The 17,026-nt window shown below is 41.5% G+C and overlaps 1 protein-coding gene across 1 annotated transcript in view; it reads right to left on the bottom strand.

Annotated features, from left to right (window-relative positions):
* Positions 1-17,026, bottom strand: part of LOC109937698 (uncharacterized protein C10orf67, mitochondrial-like) — a 246,365-nt gene that overhangs the window by 39,008 nt on the left and 190,331 nt on the right. The window contains exons 10-11 of the mRNA XM_048612718.1: positions 7,863-8,003; positions 7,149-7,240 (exon numbers count right to left, since the gene is read on the bottom strand). Of these exons, the coding sequence (XP_048468675.1) occupies positions 7,149-7,240; positions 7,863-8,003 (233 nt within the window). The remainder of the gene's footprint in view (positions 1-7,148; positions 7,241-7,862; positions 8,004-17,026) is intronic.

The following is a 17,026-nucleotide window of genomic DNA, read 5'->3' as shown; positions in this document are numbered from 1 at the left end:
TGGGTGGACCAACATTTACTATCCATCTTTAATTGGTGTTAAGAAAGAATTGAATCACAGAGCTGTACAGCATTGAAACAGACTCTTTGGTCTAACTCGTCCATGCTGACCAGATATCCTAAATTAATGTAGTCCCATTTGCTAGCATTTGGGTCTTATTCCTCGAAACTCTTCCTATTCATGTACCCATTCAGATGCCTTTTAAATGTTGTAATTGTACCAGCCTCCACCACTTCCTCTTGCAGCTCATTCCATACATGCAGCATCTTCTGTGTGAAAAAGTTGCCTCTTAGGTCCCTTTTATGTATTTCCCCTGTCACTTTAAACTTATGCCCTCTAGTTTTGGACTCCCCTACCCTGGGAAAAAGACATTGGCTATTCACCCTTTTCACATCCCTCTTATAAACTTCTATAAGGTCACACCTCAATCTCTTAAGCTCCAGGGAAAATAGTCCCCACCTGTTCAGCCTGTCTTTATCGCTCAAACCCTCCAAACCTGGTAATATCCTTTGTAAAGCTTTTCTGCACCCTTTCAAGTTTAACAATATCTTTCTATAGCAGGGAGACCAGAATTGAATACAGTCTTTCAAAAGCAGCCTAACCAATGTCCTGTACAGCCACAACATGACCTTCCAACTCCTATACTCAATGCACTGACCAATAACGGCAAGTGTACCAAACACTTTCTTCACTTCCCTGTCTACCTGTGACTCCACCTTCAAGGAACTATGAACCTGCACCCCAAGGTCTCTTTGTTCGGCAACACTCCCTAAGACCCTACTGCTAAGTGTATACGTCCTGTCCTGATTTGCCTTACCAAAATGCAACACCCAACATTTATCTAAAGTAAACTCCATCTGCCACTCCTCGGTTAATTGGCTGATCTGATCAAGGTTCTGTTGTACTCTGGGATAACCTTGTTCACTGTCCATTACACTACCAATTTTGGTGTCACCTGCAAATGTACTAACCATTCTTCCTATATTCACATCCAAATCATTTATATAACTAACAAAAAGCAGTGGACATAGCACCACTGGTCACAGGCCTCCAGTCCAAAAAACAACCCTCTACCATCACACTCTGTCTCCTACCTTCATGCCAATTTTGTATCCAAATGGCTAGCTCTCCCTGTATTTTATGTGATCTAACCTTGCTAACCAGTCTACCATGTGGAACCTTGTTAAGCGCCTTGCTGAAAGCCATATACCCACAATGTCCACTGCTCTGCCTTCATCAATCTTTTTTGTCACTGCTTCAAAAAACTCAATCAAGTTAGTGAGACACAATTTCCCATGCATAGAGCCATGTGACTACCCCTAATCAGTTCTTGCTTTTCCAAATGTATATAGATCCTATCTCAGAATCCCCTCCAACCACTGACATCAGGCTCACTGGTCTATAATTTGTTAAATTTCGACCTCAATACCTTGAATGCAAGATCATCTTGAAAAAAGCTTTACAATTTAAAGTTGAAATCTTGCTTAAATTATAAATGCCATCGAGTCATAGAGTCAGGATGGAAACAGACCCTTCAGTCCAAACAGTCCATGCCGACCATGTTCCCAAACTAAACCTGTCCCAGCTGCCTGTGCTTGGCCCATATCCCTCCAAACCTTTCCTATTAACTTTTCCAAATATCTTTTAAAAGTTATAACTGTACCTGCATCCACCACTTTCGTGGCAGTTCATTCTACACACAAACCACTCTATGCGTAAAAAACAGCCAGAAATGTTTGCAGACTTTTGCTGAGCGGATCAAGAGAGGTTTGCCATCTGTTTCTGCTCATATACTTTCAAGGCGTCCGAATTATAATGCTTGGCTGAGCTCCAATACTCAAATGATTAGCTCATCAAGGCTTTATTTAATAAGGCCGAACTTGAGTGGCTGCTTTGATTGATTGATATTTTTATGAGATTATAGTAAGTGATTCTTTCTTGGTTCTATTGTATCAACATCTATATGTTTATTTTGATAAGATTATGCAAGGTGAACTGAAGTAAAACTTTTGTCATTGATACTATAATTTATCTGATTGACAGATATATTTCCTTCTTGAATACATTCAATGTTTTGGCCTCAACCACTTTCTGCCTCCTAACTCTCCATAGCCTGACCACGTACAAGGCTTATTATATGTGTAAGAACAATAATTTTTTTTTAACAAAGATTTATAAATTGGTGTTTTTTTACCACAGCATCTCAATACTTTCCATCACTAAAATATCGCTTATTGGTTTGTTCACAGTGCATGTTGTGTGAGTACATATGATAGCGCATAGAATCGCAATGGAGGTCATAGAAGGGGCAGGGTGTAGGCTTGGGACCCTGATACATGGAGGGCATGGAACAGGAATGGGTGCTGTTTTTATTCATTAATGGATGTGGGCATCACTGACTAGACCAGAATTTATTGCCCTTGAGAAGATGGTGGTGAACCACCTTCTTCAGTCACTAAAGTCCATGAACGAACACCACAGTGCTGTTTGGGGAAGGGGGTTGCAGGATTTTGACCAATGATGACGCAGATCCAGCCAGGATAGAATATGGTTTGAAGGAGAACTTATAGGTGGTGGTACTAACATTTTTTCTGTTTATGTCTTTCCAGGTGGTACAGGCTGTTTGGAATGTATTACTGCAGGAACCTTGGTGAGTTGCTGCAATGTGTGTTGTAGATGGTTCCCATTGCGCATCATTGGTGGAGGGAGTGAATTTTGAAAGTGGTGGACAGAGAACCAATTATTTGGCTGCTTTGACCTGGATGATAACAAGCTCTTGAATGTTGTTGTAGCTGCACTCATCCAGGCATGATAGAGTATTTCATCACACTCCTGACTTTTGCTTTGTAAATGGTGGACAGGCTTTGGAGAGTTACGAGGCAGAAAGTGGTTGAAGCCAAAGCATTGAATGTATTCAAGAAGGAGATAGAGATATAATTCTTAGGGTTAAAGGAATCAGAGAGTATGGAGCAAAAGCAGGAACAAGGCACTGAGTGGATGATCAGCCATGATAATACTGAATAGAGCAGCAGGCTTGAAGAGATGCATTAGCCTATTTCTGTTCCTAATCTCCTACGTGAGTTACTTACTACAGAAATCAAAGAACAAAGAAGACCAAAGAACAAAGAACAATACAGCACAGGAACAGGCCCTTTGGCCTTCCAAGCCTGCGCCAAAACATTTTGCCCTTCCATACTGAAACTGTCTTCACTTACAGGACCTGTATCCCGCTATTTCTTTCCTATTTAATGTATTTATTCAGGTGCCTCTTGAATGCTGCTATTGTGTCTGCTTCCACCACCTCCTCTGGCAGTGCATTCCAGGCACTCACCACCATTTGTGTGAAAAATTTGCCTCACACATCTCTTTTAAACGTCACTCCCCTCCCCTCCACACCTTGAACATGTGTCCCCTAGTAATTGATTCCTCCACCCTCATACTTTCCACTTCATCTATGCCATTCACAATCTTATAAACTTCTATCAGGTCGCCCCTCAACCTCCTGCGTTCCAGTGAAAACAAACCCAGTCTATCCAACCTTTCTTCATAGCTAAAATCCTCGATATCAGGCAACATCCTGGTAAACCTTTTCCATACCTTCTCCAAAGCATTTACATCCTACTGGTAGTGTGGTGACCAGAGCTTTATGCAATATTCCCAGCATGGCTAAAGTTCTATAAAGCTGCAGCATAACCTCCTATCCTTATACTCAATGCCCCTTCCAATGAAGGCCGTTGACCTTTTTTTACTACCTTTTCTACCTGCACTGCTGCCTTCAGTGACCTTCGATCCGCATACACAGATCCATCTGCATATCAATACTCCTAAGGGTTCTGTTGTTCACTGTATAATTTCAATTTATACTTGACCTTCCAAACTACATCACCTCACATTTGTCCAGATTAAACTCCATCTGCCATTTTTCTAACCTGCCTCCAACTGATCTATATTCTGCTGTTTTCTCTGGCAATCCTCCTCACTATCCACAACTCCACCAATCTTTGTATTGTCCACAAACTTACTAATTACACCAGCCATGTTTTGCTCCAAATCATTTATGTGGGCCACAGAACAGCAAAGATCCCAGCCCTGATCCCCGTGGAATGTCACTAGTAACAACCCTCCATTCTGAAAAGCATCCTTCCACTGCTACCCTCTATCTTCTAAGACTAAGTCAGTTCTGTATCCATCTTGCCAGCTCACCCCGATATCATGTGACTTCATGTTTTGTATCAGTTTGCTAAGAGGGACCTTGTCAAAGGTTTTACTGAAGTTCAAGTTCATCAACTGCTTTTCCCTCATCAATCATCTTCATCACCTCCTCAAAAAACATGATCAAGTTAGTGAGGCATGACCTCCACGCATAAAATCATGCTGTTTATGGCTAATAAGTCCATTTGCTTCTAAGTACGTGTAGATCTCGTCCCTAAGAATCTTTTCCAATAATTTCCCTACCACCAATGTGAGGCTCACAGGCTCATAATTTCCTGGATTATCCCTGCTACCCTTCTTAAACAATTGAGCAACATTGGCTATTCTCCAATCCTCTGGGACCTCATATGTGGCTAAAGAGGATAAAGAGACATCTCCGCAATTTGTTCTCTTGCCTCCCTCAATATTCTGGGATAGATCCCATCAGGACCCAAGGATTTATCTACCTTAATACTTTAAGACACACAACACCTCCTTCTTTTTAATAGCAACTTGGTTTAGAAATTCGACTGTCCCTTCCCTGAGATCATCCTCCACCGATCCCTTTTCTTTGGTCAAAACCGCCACAAAGTATTCATTTAGGACCTCACCTACCCGTCCTGGCTCCACACATAGATTCCCTGCTTTGTCTGTGAGTGGACCAACCCTTTCCCTGGCTACCCTCTTGTTTTATATGTGCATAAAAAGCCTTGGGATTCTCCTTAATCCTGTTTGCTAATGGCTTTTCCCTTTCAGCCCTTCTAATTCTTTGTTTAAGTTCTTTCCTACTTTCCTTATATACTTCAAAGGCTTCATCAGTTCCCATCCTCATATTCCTTACGTATGCCTCCTTTTTCTTTCCGACCAAGGTCATAATATCCATGGTCATCTAAGGTTCACGTAACTTGCCATACCTATTGTTCATTCTTGCAGGATGGTGCCACTCCAGAACTCTTATCAACTGCCATTTGAAATACTCCCACACGTCCGATGTGGATTTACTCTCAAACAGCTGCCTCAAATCAAAATTCTCCAGTTTCTGCCAATATTGTTGTATTTCGCCTTCCCACAATTTAACACCTTCACCTAATATGTTATCCCTATCTATGAGTATCTTAAAACTCATGGTATTATATAAACCCACTCTCTCACCTTCTCCTGTAGCCACTGCACTTGCATGACTTGTTCAGATTGTTTCTTGTCAGAGATAACAGCCAGGATGTTTTGACTGAGTTCTTTGAAGAGGTGGCCAACAAAATGGATGAAGGCATAGCAGTGGATGTTGTCGACATGGACTTTAGCAGGGTCTTCGACAAGGTACTGCATGGTAGACTGGCTGGTAAGATTAGATCACATAGGATCAAGGGAGAGCTAGCCAATTGGATTAAAATTGGCTCAATGATAGGAGACAGAGGATGGTGGTAGAGGATTGTTTTCCAGACTGGAGGCTTCTGACCTGTGTGTGCCACAAGGATCAGTGCTGGGTCTACTGTTGTTTGTAATTTATACAAACGATTTGGATGAGAATATGGGAAGCATGTTTAATAAGTTTGTGGATGTCACCAAAATTGATGGTATAGTGGACAGTGAGGAAGGTTATCCAAGAGTATAATGGGATCTTGATTAATTGGACCAGTGGGCCAAGGAATGGCAGATGGAGTTTCATTCAGATAAGTGCAAGGTATTGCATGTTGGTAAGCAAGTCAGGTCAGGATATACACAGTAAATGGTAGGCCCTTTGGTAGTGCTGTTGAACAGAGAGACTTAGGGGTGCAGGTACATAATGCCTTGAAAGTGGTGTCGCCGATGGACAGGGCGGTGAAGCAGGCTATTGATACACTTGACTCATTGATCTGAGCAATGAGTACAGTTGGGATGTCATTTTATGGCTGTACAAGACATTGGTAAAGCTGCATTTGGAGTATTGTGCACAATTCTGGTTACCCTGCTCTAGGAAGGATGTTATTAAACTAGAAAGGGTGCAAAAAAGATTTACAAGAATGTTACCAAAACTGGAAGGTTTGAGTTAGAAGGATGAGTTGGATCATGTGGCATTTTTTTCCCTGGTGCATAGGAGTTTGAGGAGTAATCTTATAGAGGTTTATAAAATCATGAGGGGTATAGATAATGTGAATAGCCAAGGTCTTTTCCCCAGGATAGGGGAGTCTGAAACTAGAGTGCATAGGTTTAAGGTGAGAAAGGAAAGATCTAAAAGGAACCTGAGGGGCAATGTTTTCACACAATGGATGGTGCGTGTATGGAATGAGCTGCCAGAAGAAGTGGTAGAGATGGGTACAATTACAACATTTAAAAGACGTTTGGATAGGTACAAGGATAGGAAAGTTTTAGAGGGATATGGGCTAAATGTAGGTAAATAGGATTAGTTCAGTTTTGGGAAACCTGGTCAGCAAGGATGAGTTGGGCTGAATCTCCTGTTTCAATACTGTACGACTTTAAAACTTTATGTTGGAAGTGAGGAATTTAGTGATGGTAATACCATTGCATGTCAAAGTATGGGTAAGACATTTTAAAGGTGTCATTCAAAATGTTCCCAAATTTAGTGTTTACTTCAAGACTCCAAGGAGCCGTGGATGGGTAAGTCAATGAGAAGCTGGCTCAACTCTACGAAAATTGCAGGGTGTATGAGATACGTACCCTCAGAATGTAGCTGGCCAGATTGAAAATCCAGGATGCAGATTCACCATCTGACCTTTATCTCAAGTTGGTCATGAGAACTGGTTGAATCCTGGAAATGGGTCCTGTCACTACCTTTAAATGCCTCTCAAATCAACTCAACTCCATAAAAATTCAGGCTTAAGTATCTAATTGGGTGGTCAACAATATAGCCAAAAATCATCACTTGCTGTGTAGACAAATGTAGTGAAATAGTTATTTAATAGTGAGGTTTCAGTATGCTGTGCTACTTGGCCACTTACAGCACAAATCATTCTATCTACCTCTCAATAAGTTTTCTTTGTTCTTTATCTATCTTCTTGAGTTTCTGAAACTCATCAATGACTTTGTCTTTACTCACAGCCTCAGTTTCCACCTGTGAAAAAAACATGAAAGTAAAGAACAATTGTTTTCTAAATGCTACCCAAAATTCTTGCCAGCTACATCTAAGAATTTTATTTCAAAAATTAGTTCCATTTAGAGTGGGATGGTAGCTCAGTTTGGCACTGTTATCTCACTGCACCAGGGACACAGGTTCTGTTCCAGCCTTTGATAACTGTCTGTGTGAAGTTGTTACATTCTCCCTATTTCTGCTGGGTACTGTGGTTTCCTCCCACAGTCCAAAGATATGTAGGTTAGGTGGATTGGTTGAGGTAAATTTCCCCGTAGTGTCCAGGGATGGTTAAGCCAGAAAGGTTAGCCGTGGTAAATGCGGTGTTATGGGGATAGTGTGGGATCCGGGTGGAATGATCTTCAGAGAGTTGGTGCAGACTCAATGGACCAAATTGCCTCTTTCTGCACTGTATGGATTCTAATATTAAATCATTAATATTATTGCTGGATTTATAAAGATATCTATATTTCATGGGAAGATTTTCTCTGCATACCTTTGTAATAAAAATATTCTTCAACATTTATTTTTAATTTACATTGCGCATAATGCATATTCCTACAGCAGCTTCCCTCAAACCTATGTACAGAAAATATATCTCTATTACCTCTTCTGGTACTGGACAAACATCCTCCTTGACAACAATTTCCTTCTGTACAGAAGAAAGTCTCCTCTGGTCAGCTAATTCAGTTTCCTTTTCTTTTAAGGATGCAGCCAGCTCTTGAGCAGTTCGCTCCTTCATTTCCATCTGCATCAAAAGAAAAGAGCAAAGAGTGATGTTGTGAATTTTGAAACTGCATGAAACAAAATTAGTTATCAGTGCAGGACAAGATTTTATGAATTGTTATCATTACTTAAGAAACAATTGATATTATACAATAGAGAATATGGGTTGAAATTCTCCATTTACATGTACATAATAAAAGGCAAAGACAGTCCTTATCTCACACTAATTTTCGTTGTGAATGCTAGATTAAATGCAGATATTTGAATTATCCAAGCCTGCATAAATTTGCTATCTGTTTTCCCCAGGTCTAAAATTTGCTTTGAAATTCCAAGCTATGGTAAAATTTCTGCTGGATCAAATAATTAATTATATTTTAAAATGAATGGTGAAAGTTTTCTGTACTGTTTCAGAATTGATTAATTAAGCCAATTACTTTATTTGGAAGTTTGCTCAGAGTAATCTAATTATAAATTTTATACAGTCAGGATTTATACTTCTGGTATAAAATCTGTACATTCTCCACCTGAGTACTTTGCATTGTGGCAAATGTCTTTGCTTGATACTGTGATTATTCTTAGTAATGTCTATGCAACCTGTGTAAGAACAAATGAGGAAAGTCAGGATGGGAATGAATCCATTAGGAGGACATGTTGAGACTGGTGATCTAGCAATTCAGATTTAGATATCTGAATATTTTTGAAACACAGCCTAATGACTTTTAACATATTTTTAATTTCTTCCAAGATCCTGGAGAGATTATATTAGCAGTTAGCATAAACTTACCAATGCATACAGGAAGTCATCAACACTCTCATGGCATTCATTATGGGTCATTCACTTGCTAAGATAACAACTTTGAACTGAATGCTGACAGTTGGGTGAGTAAAGGAAAATTTAATCACCTCTTAAAAAATAATTTTGTTTGTATTTCATATTTAACATTTAACTGCAATTTATCACTTCAATTCTAAATTTCATTCAGGATTAAGCAGGAAGATACAAGTTAGCTAAGGAAACCAGCTTAAACTGTTTTTGCTTCTGGACCAGGGGCTCCACTATTGCTTCAGTTTCAGATATATCAATACAGGCATCTCAGTGTGACTTAGCTGTGAGTGAGAATTGGAACAGAATGGTAAGGTTGGGTAAGTTAGTTGAGGTTAGGTGGAAAAAGAAAGAAGTGCTCATTTGCTTTTTACTAACTTGTTTTATCCTATAGGAATTGGATCCTGCTCTACGAGAAGAGAAAAGGTACTGCTTGTTGAGTATCTGGTAAGTGGTTAAGGCATATTCTGTTACTAAGATTTAAAAGAGACTAGGAATTAATGGTAAGGTGAATAAAATATATAAAGAGAAAATTTTAAAAATGAATAGAATAATTAAATAGTCAATTAAAACACATTAAGGATGAGAGGACGGGGATGTGTTATGGCTGGTAGCGTGTACGAACTCCGGGATATAGGTGTGATCCAAAGTAAATGTATCTGCAAGTGTATGTCTGTTACTCAAGGGGCTTTGGCTTACAGTTTAGTCTCTGAAATACAGAGACCATTGGACATTAAGGAGGAGGAAAGTTACTTGGATACTGAAATTACTCCACAGAGGCTGGTATCGTGTGACCAAGTTACCCCTTATTTACCCATGGAGAATCCTTGACGCTGATCCAGCTCCCTCAGAGTCAGCTATCAAAGTGAGCAGAACTTCTGACACTCCTGTTTATATCTGTCAGCCAGGGCTCCCTGATTGGGCCAGATTAACAGCCCTGATCAGGGAACTCATATTCTTTAGGTACACCTGGCTGACCTCATTATAATCATTACATTCCCTCCCCCTTTGAGTCCGAGGACATAGGTCGGTTATTTTGTTTTGTAGCTCTTCCTGGGGCATTTTAGCACCGGGTCAGGTTCCTCCAACTCTGCCTCTGATATGGATGGCATATAATGCACAGAAGCTTGCCTCTTGCGCCCAGAGCATCCTCATCTTTAGTGGGCAAAGGCGTTGAGGCAGTGACATCCGTCGTGTCCATCTCAGATTCCAAGGTATCCTCAATATTTGATGAAGAGGGAGAACCCATGGGTTCTGGAATAGTCAGAAAGGCAGTCGAAGAGCTGGGCACGTTTTGTTCCTGCACCATTTGCGAATTTGTAGTTTTCGTGTCTACATGCTTGTTCAGGACTGTTGCATCTATCCGAACTTTATACATCACTACAGCCGACCTCGCATCGAATATGCCTCTTACCCATACAGGGCCATTCCTGTGGTTCCCACACCAAACATCGTCTCCTGAAATAAACTGTTTCTCTTGCTTTGTGTCTGGCATTGGCATTCCTGATGCCATTTCATCCTCCCTGCCCCAGGACCAGGAAGATCAGATTTAACCTGGTGTGGAGTCTTCTCCCCATCAGCAACTCTGCTAGAGCCTTTCCTGTAGTTGCATGAGGTGTGGTCCTATAATCATATAGAAACCAGGACAATTTGCTATCGAGTGAAGCTGTAGGCTGTTTCTTTAAGCCTGCTGTCAAAGTTTAGACTGCTCTTTCTGCCAGACCATTGGATGATGGATGGTGTGGAGCTGTCCTGAGATGGTGAATCCCATTTAACCAGGAAATATTCAAATTCCCTGCTGATAATTGATGGCCTGTTAACTGTGACCAACACTGCCGGGAGTCCGTGTATTGCAAAAGAAGTGCATAGTTTTTCTATCATAATCCCCACGTATGATGAATGAACTCTGCGCACATCCAGCCATTTCAAGTGGGTGACCACAATGACCAAAAACATTAAGCCCATGAAGGAGCCTACATAGTTGACGTGTAACCGAGCCCAGGATTTACCCAGCCATTCCCATGAATGTAGGGGAGCAGCTGGCAGTAATTTTTAGCCTTGTTGGCACTCTGGACACTATATTGTACCAATACAATCATGTCTGCATCCAGTCCTGGCAACCAAACATAACTTCTCGCCAACATCTTAATTTTGGAAACCTCTGGATGACCTTGGTGGTGTTCAGCCAATATCTGGCAGTGAACTTTGCTCAGGACAATCAATCTTGCTCCTCATAACAATATGTCATCCTCTACTGCGATCTGGTCTCTCCAGTTCAAAAAGGTTTCAGTTCTGGTTGTGACAGCCCTTTGGTTTTCCCCATCACCACCAGCTGTTTCAGTTTTGCCAGTACTGGATCTTTCGGTTTCCAAAGTCTGATATTGTCAGCTGTGACTGGATGTCTGTCCAGAAAATTTAAAACCATTACAGACTCTTCCAGTAGCGGTACCACTGGTGGCCTATCTGCCAGTGGGAGGTGGCTCAATGCATTTGCGTTTGCTACTTGGCCTCTGGGATGGTGTTGCGATTTGTAATTAAACAAGCTTAGAATTAAAGCCTACTGCTGAATTCAGCCTGAAGCTATATGTGGCATTGCCTTGTCCTCTTTAAGTAGACCTAGCAAGGATTTGTGGTCTGCTATTATTACAAATTCACGTCCATAAATATATTGGTGGAATTTCCTGACTCCAAGTATGACCGCCAAACCTTCCTTCTGTATCTGGGTGTATTTATGCACTACATTAACCAAAGTCCTGGATGCATATGCTATTGTGCATTCCTCTCTATTTGGGCCACCTAAGAGCTAATACTGCCTTGATGCCATATAGGGAGGCATCGCATGTCAACACCAGATCTTGCTTGGGACCATTGTGAGCCAACACCTGAGAGGATGATAGCTGTTTCTTCACTTCCCCAAAAGCTGTGAATTGGCTACGTGATCTTTTCCAAAGCTGACTCTTAAGAGTTGATGCAAAGATGCCAGATGGAGGCCAGGTTATGCATAAACTTTCCACACTAATTCACCAGCCCAAGGAAAGACCTAAGTTCCTGGACAGATGTGGGAGCCAGGTCACCTGTAATCACCAATGCTTTATCTTCCAAAAGGTATTACCTGGTCTTGTCAACTCTGTAAACCAAGATGGTCACTTGGGTGCCTGGAACACACATTTTTCCCTTCTAACACACACAAAAATTACACAAAATACCCCAAATGGCAGTCATGTATATCGGTATAAATCTTGATGGGTATTAATTGTAGTACACTTCTGGGAATCCTCATCTAAACGCAATTGCAAGTGCGCATGGCTCATGTCCTGCTTCATGAAGGACAGTGCCCAGCCCCCATCGCAGCTTTGCCCATAAATCCTCTATGCGAGGGATTCGGTCTTTATATCTTGTGACCAGACCCATCAGGCTTCACAATTGGTATGAGTGGTGCTGCCCATTTTGCAAACTGAACGGATTTAATGATTCCTTCACTTTCCAGTCTCCTGATTTCTGCATCTACTTTTGTACATAAGGCAAATGGCACTGGGTGGGCCTCACAGAATTGTGGAATTGTTTACTCATCAATATGCAAGGTGGCCTTGGCTCCTTTGATAGTCTCTAGACCTTCCTGAAAAATGTCTGGGTATTTAATTAGGACTTCATTCAGGTGGCCATTTTCTAATCAAAAAATGTTGATGAGATCTAGGTGAATCTCTCTCAACTAATTTTGCCCCATCAAGCTTGGGCCGAAACTTTTACTACAATCAGTGGTAACTGAACCAGCTGCTTCTCATAAGAGGCCAGAACTGAAGGTGTACCCTTAATCTATAAAGGTTCCCTGGTACAAGTTCTCAATCTAGCCAAGGTCATGTGCAAATTTAAGGGTGGGTGTCCAGAGCAAATTTTGTTAAACACTGATTTGCGATCACTGAAATGGCCACACTGGTATAGACCTCCATTAGAACAGATTGACCATTTAAACAGGCATTTATTACAATTGGTTCTGATCTGAACGTTGCTAAGCAATTTAGCTGTTCCAAACTAGATGTAGGTAGGCATTCCAGGGTGTACACTGTCCTGGATACCAGCCTATGAGTTCTCTTACTCAATTTAGATTTGTTGGGACTCTCTTGCTGACTCAAATCCATCTACCGGCAGCAACTATAATGCCTTGCTAGCCTGGATCCTGAAGAAAATTTTAATGGTTCGGTTGAGGCTTGGCTTTATTTTGGGGTTTTGCTGTGGCGTGATATAGAGTCCCTCTGTTCAGGATATGTCCTGAGTGAGGCTATGCAATTGCCTTCATTCAAGTGGTGTTCCCCAAGCTCAGTCGGACTGGTGAGGGTGTCCACTTCAATTGGAATACCCTGCAACTCTTAAGCTCCACTTGATGCATTTTTCCAATGATAAAACCGGTTATAGTGTCTGTTTGAAGTCCAATTGGGCTTTAGCTAGTAGGCGCTTTTGTATGGTTACATCATTGATCCCTCATACTAAAAGCTCTGTCAGCATCTCATCAAGAGTTAAAACCAAAGTCACATGTCCCTGCCAGTCATCTTAACCTAGTCAAAAATTCCAACAAGGATTCACTTGAGGTTGCAATATTCCTTAACTAAATCCATCAACTCTTGAAAGGTTTTAGTATCTGGTGCCTCAGGGAAAGTTAGGTTCTTAATAATAGAAAAAGCTGCGGATCCACAGGCTGTAAGGAGAATTACTCATTGCTTTTCATCTGCCCCAATGTTATTTGCCTGGGGGAAAAAATGCTATCTTTCCACATTCTGGGCCCAATCTTCGATGGCAGGATAGAACGAGTCTAGCTGCCCAAGTATCAGCATGATGCTAGAAATGCTTACCCCAACTCAAAGGTGACTGTTGCGAGTGAATTTCTTCAGGAGCATGCTTCTCTCTTGTCACCATTGAAATGATTCCACAGAGGCTGGTATCCCATCACAAAGTCACTCTTTATTACTCTCTTACATGTGGAGAGTCCTTGACACTGATCTAGCTCCCTCACAGCCAACTCTCAGAGTAAACAGAATGTCTGAAATTCCTGTTTATATCTGTCAGCCAGGGCTTCCTGATTGAACCAGATTAATTGCCCCAATCAGCAAACTCATATTTTATGAGGTCCATCTCGCTGACCTCATCATTATCACTACAAATACCTTGTTTGAGGAGGCAGTCACACCCTTGGGATTAGTCCTGTCATTGGTTCGGTGGACAGGAATTGACAGATATGATTTGAATGAGGTAGTTAGGAGGAAACAGAGGTACCAGAACTGCTAAATGGATGATCCATCTTGGCCTTCTTCAGTTGTCCCCAGCATCATAGATACCAGTCTTTAGCCAACTCGATTACTGCAAAGGCCAAGGGGCCTGACAACATTCCAGAAATAATACTGAAGCCTTGCAGTCCAGAACTTGCTGCTCCCCTAGCCAAGCTCTTCCAGTACAGTTACAACACTGGCAACTACTCAACAATGTGGAAACTTGTCCAGATACATCCTGGATACAAAAAACAAGACAAATCCAATCTGGCCAATTAGCATTCATTAAGTCTACTTAAAGCATCAGTAAAGTGATAGAAGGTGTTATCAACAGTGTTATCAAGCAGCACCTGCTCAGCAATAACTTGCTCAGTGTTGACCAGTTCAGATTCCGCCAGGGCCACTCAGCTCCTTGTTCAGTTACAGCTTTGATTCAAAAATGAACAAAACAGCAGAGTTACAGAAGTGAGATGAGAGTGTCAGCTCTTGACATCAAGGCGATATTCAACCAAGTGTCTAGTATATTTCTGTAGTTCTATAGCTTGCCATAACATTGGCACCAGCATGGTTAAGCTGGTGTGAGAAGCTGGTTTAAGAAAAATCAGAGTTAACATTTCAGGTCCAGTGACGCTTTTTCGTCACAGATGCTGGCAGACCTGCTGAGCTTTTCCAGCAACTTCTGTTTTTGTTCCTGATTGACAGCATCTGTAGTCTTTCAGCTTTTTTTTGGTTAAGATGTAGACTGCCCCACTGATACAGACTCCACATTCCCAGTACTTATGCATGTATCCCCATGAACTGGAACCCACCTCAACCTCACTAGTCTTTGAGCCACACATTAATTTCCCTAACATGTTTCTCTAAATTAACTATGCTAGTTTACTCATGGCTCGAGTAATAATCCAGAGATTATTACTTTCCGGGGTCTGCACCTTAATTTGAAGCTTAGCTGTTCAGACTGTCTGTGCAACACTTCTCTCCTGATCCTGTCTATATTGTAGGTACTTATATGAACCATGTCAATTAGATCCTGTCCAGCTCTGAGTCTGATGTCTAAATCCCTGACACTAGCACTGCAATTCAGCCTTCTGCATCTTTGTTCCTTGCTGCAGAGTACAGAGTCAATTCCCCTCAATACCATTGTCATCTACTATAACCACATTCCTTTTAGTTCCCCCACTTCCTGTAACGGAGTGCCATGATCGTGTGAGCTTATCCACCCTGCAGTCCTTAGTCTAATTCAAACTCATGCCTGCAGGATGGTATAGATTGGGGCCTGAATATTGAAGGGTACATGACCTTTAGGAAGTTAAGGAGTGGTTCTATTAATTAATGTTGGTATTAGCACAGCAGAGAGGGATGACCTAAGTTCAGGAAGCCAGTATGTAGAAGCGATTTGAGTAGCAATGATAATTGAAATCCCAATAAATCACTTCTGGGCATGATACAGGCAGCCCAACATTAACCAAATGATAGGATAGAAAGTAAGTAAAGAAATAATGGAGCTTGTCAAGAAAGAGAGATCACATTCAGAGTGAGACATAGACCAATTGAACATATATCATAGAATCCCTACAATGTGGAAACAGGCCATTTGGCCCATCGAGTCTACACTGACCTTCCGAACAGCATCCCACCCAGACCCACCCCCTACATCTGCATTTCCCATCCTCCAGGCTATGGGCAATTTAACGTGGCCAATCCACCTAACCTGCGCATCTTTGGACTGTGGGAGGAAACCACAGCACTAGATGAAACCCACGCAGACATGGGGAGAATGTACAAACTCCACACAGACAGTCACCCGAGGCTGGAATTGAACTCAGGTCCCTGGTGCTGGGAGGCAGCAGTGCTAACCATTGTGCCACCCCAAATTTCAGGGCTTTGGAGACAGCGTGCGGATTTGGTGCAGAGGGAAAGAGACGCTTTTAGCTTGCCTCTTTGGCTCATACAACTTTGGAAGTAGTCTAGGAAAGCTTCACTTGACTGATTCCTGGGTTGGGGGTATTGTCTTATGCGGAAAGGTTGGACAGTTTGGAACTGTGTCCATTGAAGATTAGAAAATGAGGGGTGATCTTATTGAAACATATAAGATCCAGAGGGGACTAGACAGTGGAACGCAAAAGGATGTTTCCTCTTATGGAAGGAACAGGAACTAGGGGACACAGTATTAAAACAAAGGACCACCCTTTTAGGACACATGGCCAGAATTTTTTACGTTTTTCCTTTAGAGTAGCTGTGTTGTGTTCCCACTCAAAAAAACCTCAGCTTGTGGTCCAACTTTTAAATGACCACAAAAATATACCTTTAGGGTTATAGTAAAACAATTTCTTTTCAAACATTCAACCCCCAGCCATGATTTTTGCAACACATGCACACAAGCAAGTATATGAGGTAGAAAGAAGAGAAAAAGTTACAATTATGAATAATTTCAAAAAGAAAAATGAGATGAATCAGAGACCAGAACATCCAGTGAAGGCTCTTTTAGTTGGGGGTTGTTCTGGAAGAAGTCCCCTTCATAAAAGCTCTTAATAGAGGATAATTAAATTGAGAGCATAGCAATATTATTTTTGTTAATTAGTTCATTTTTCAGGTGAAATGCAGGATTCTTCCCAGAAACCAGGTTTTGAAAGAGGTTGAAACTAGAGGTATTCTTTAGCTGAGCCGGACATGATTGTTGACTGTTCTGATGCCAACAAGCAGTCTGAGAAAAGAGTTCAAAAGAGTTCAGAGCAGTATGATTAAATATGTTCAAAATCCAGAAGTTTCAGTCACGTAACAGGGTTCATGAATGGGACAATTCCGCTAAATGTGGTTGTTTCAATGTCTCTCAAAAAAAACCATCGCGTATTATAGGAGATAACTAGGGGACTGTTAGCTCTAGAGATAGTAGGAACTGCAGATGCTGGAGAATCCGAGACAACAAGGTGCAGGGCTGGATGAACACAGCAGGCCAAGCAGCAT

Source organism: Rhincodon typus, chromosome 2, assembly GCF_021869965.1.
Source record: "Rhincodon typus isolate 14 chromosome 2, sRhiTyp1.1, whole genome shotgun sequence".
NCBI classification, from domain to species: domain Eukaryota; kingdom Metazoa; phylum Chordata; class Chondrichthyes; order Orectolobiformes; family Rhincodontidae; genus Rhincodon; species Rhincodon typus.
The sequence above is the reverse complement of the archived record's forward strand: the minus strand, read 5'-3'. Positions and strand labels throughout refer to the sequence as shown.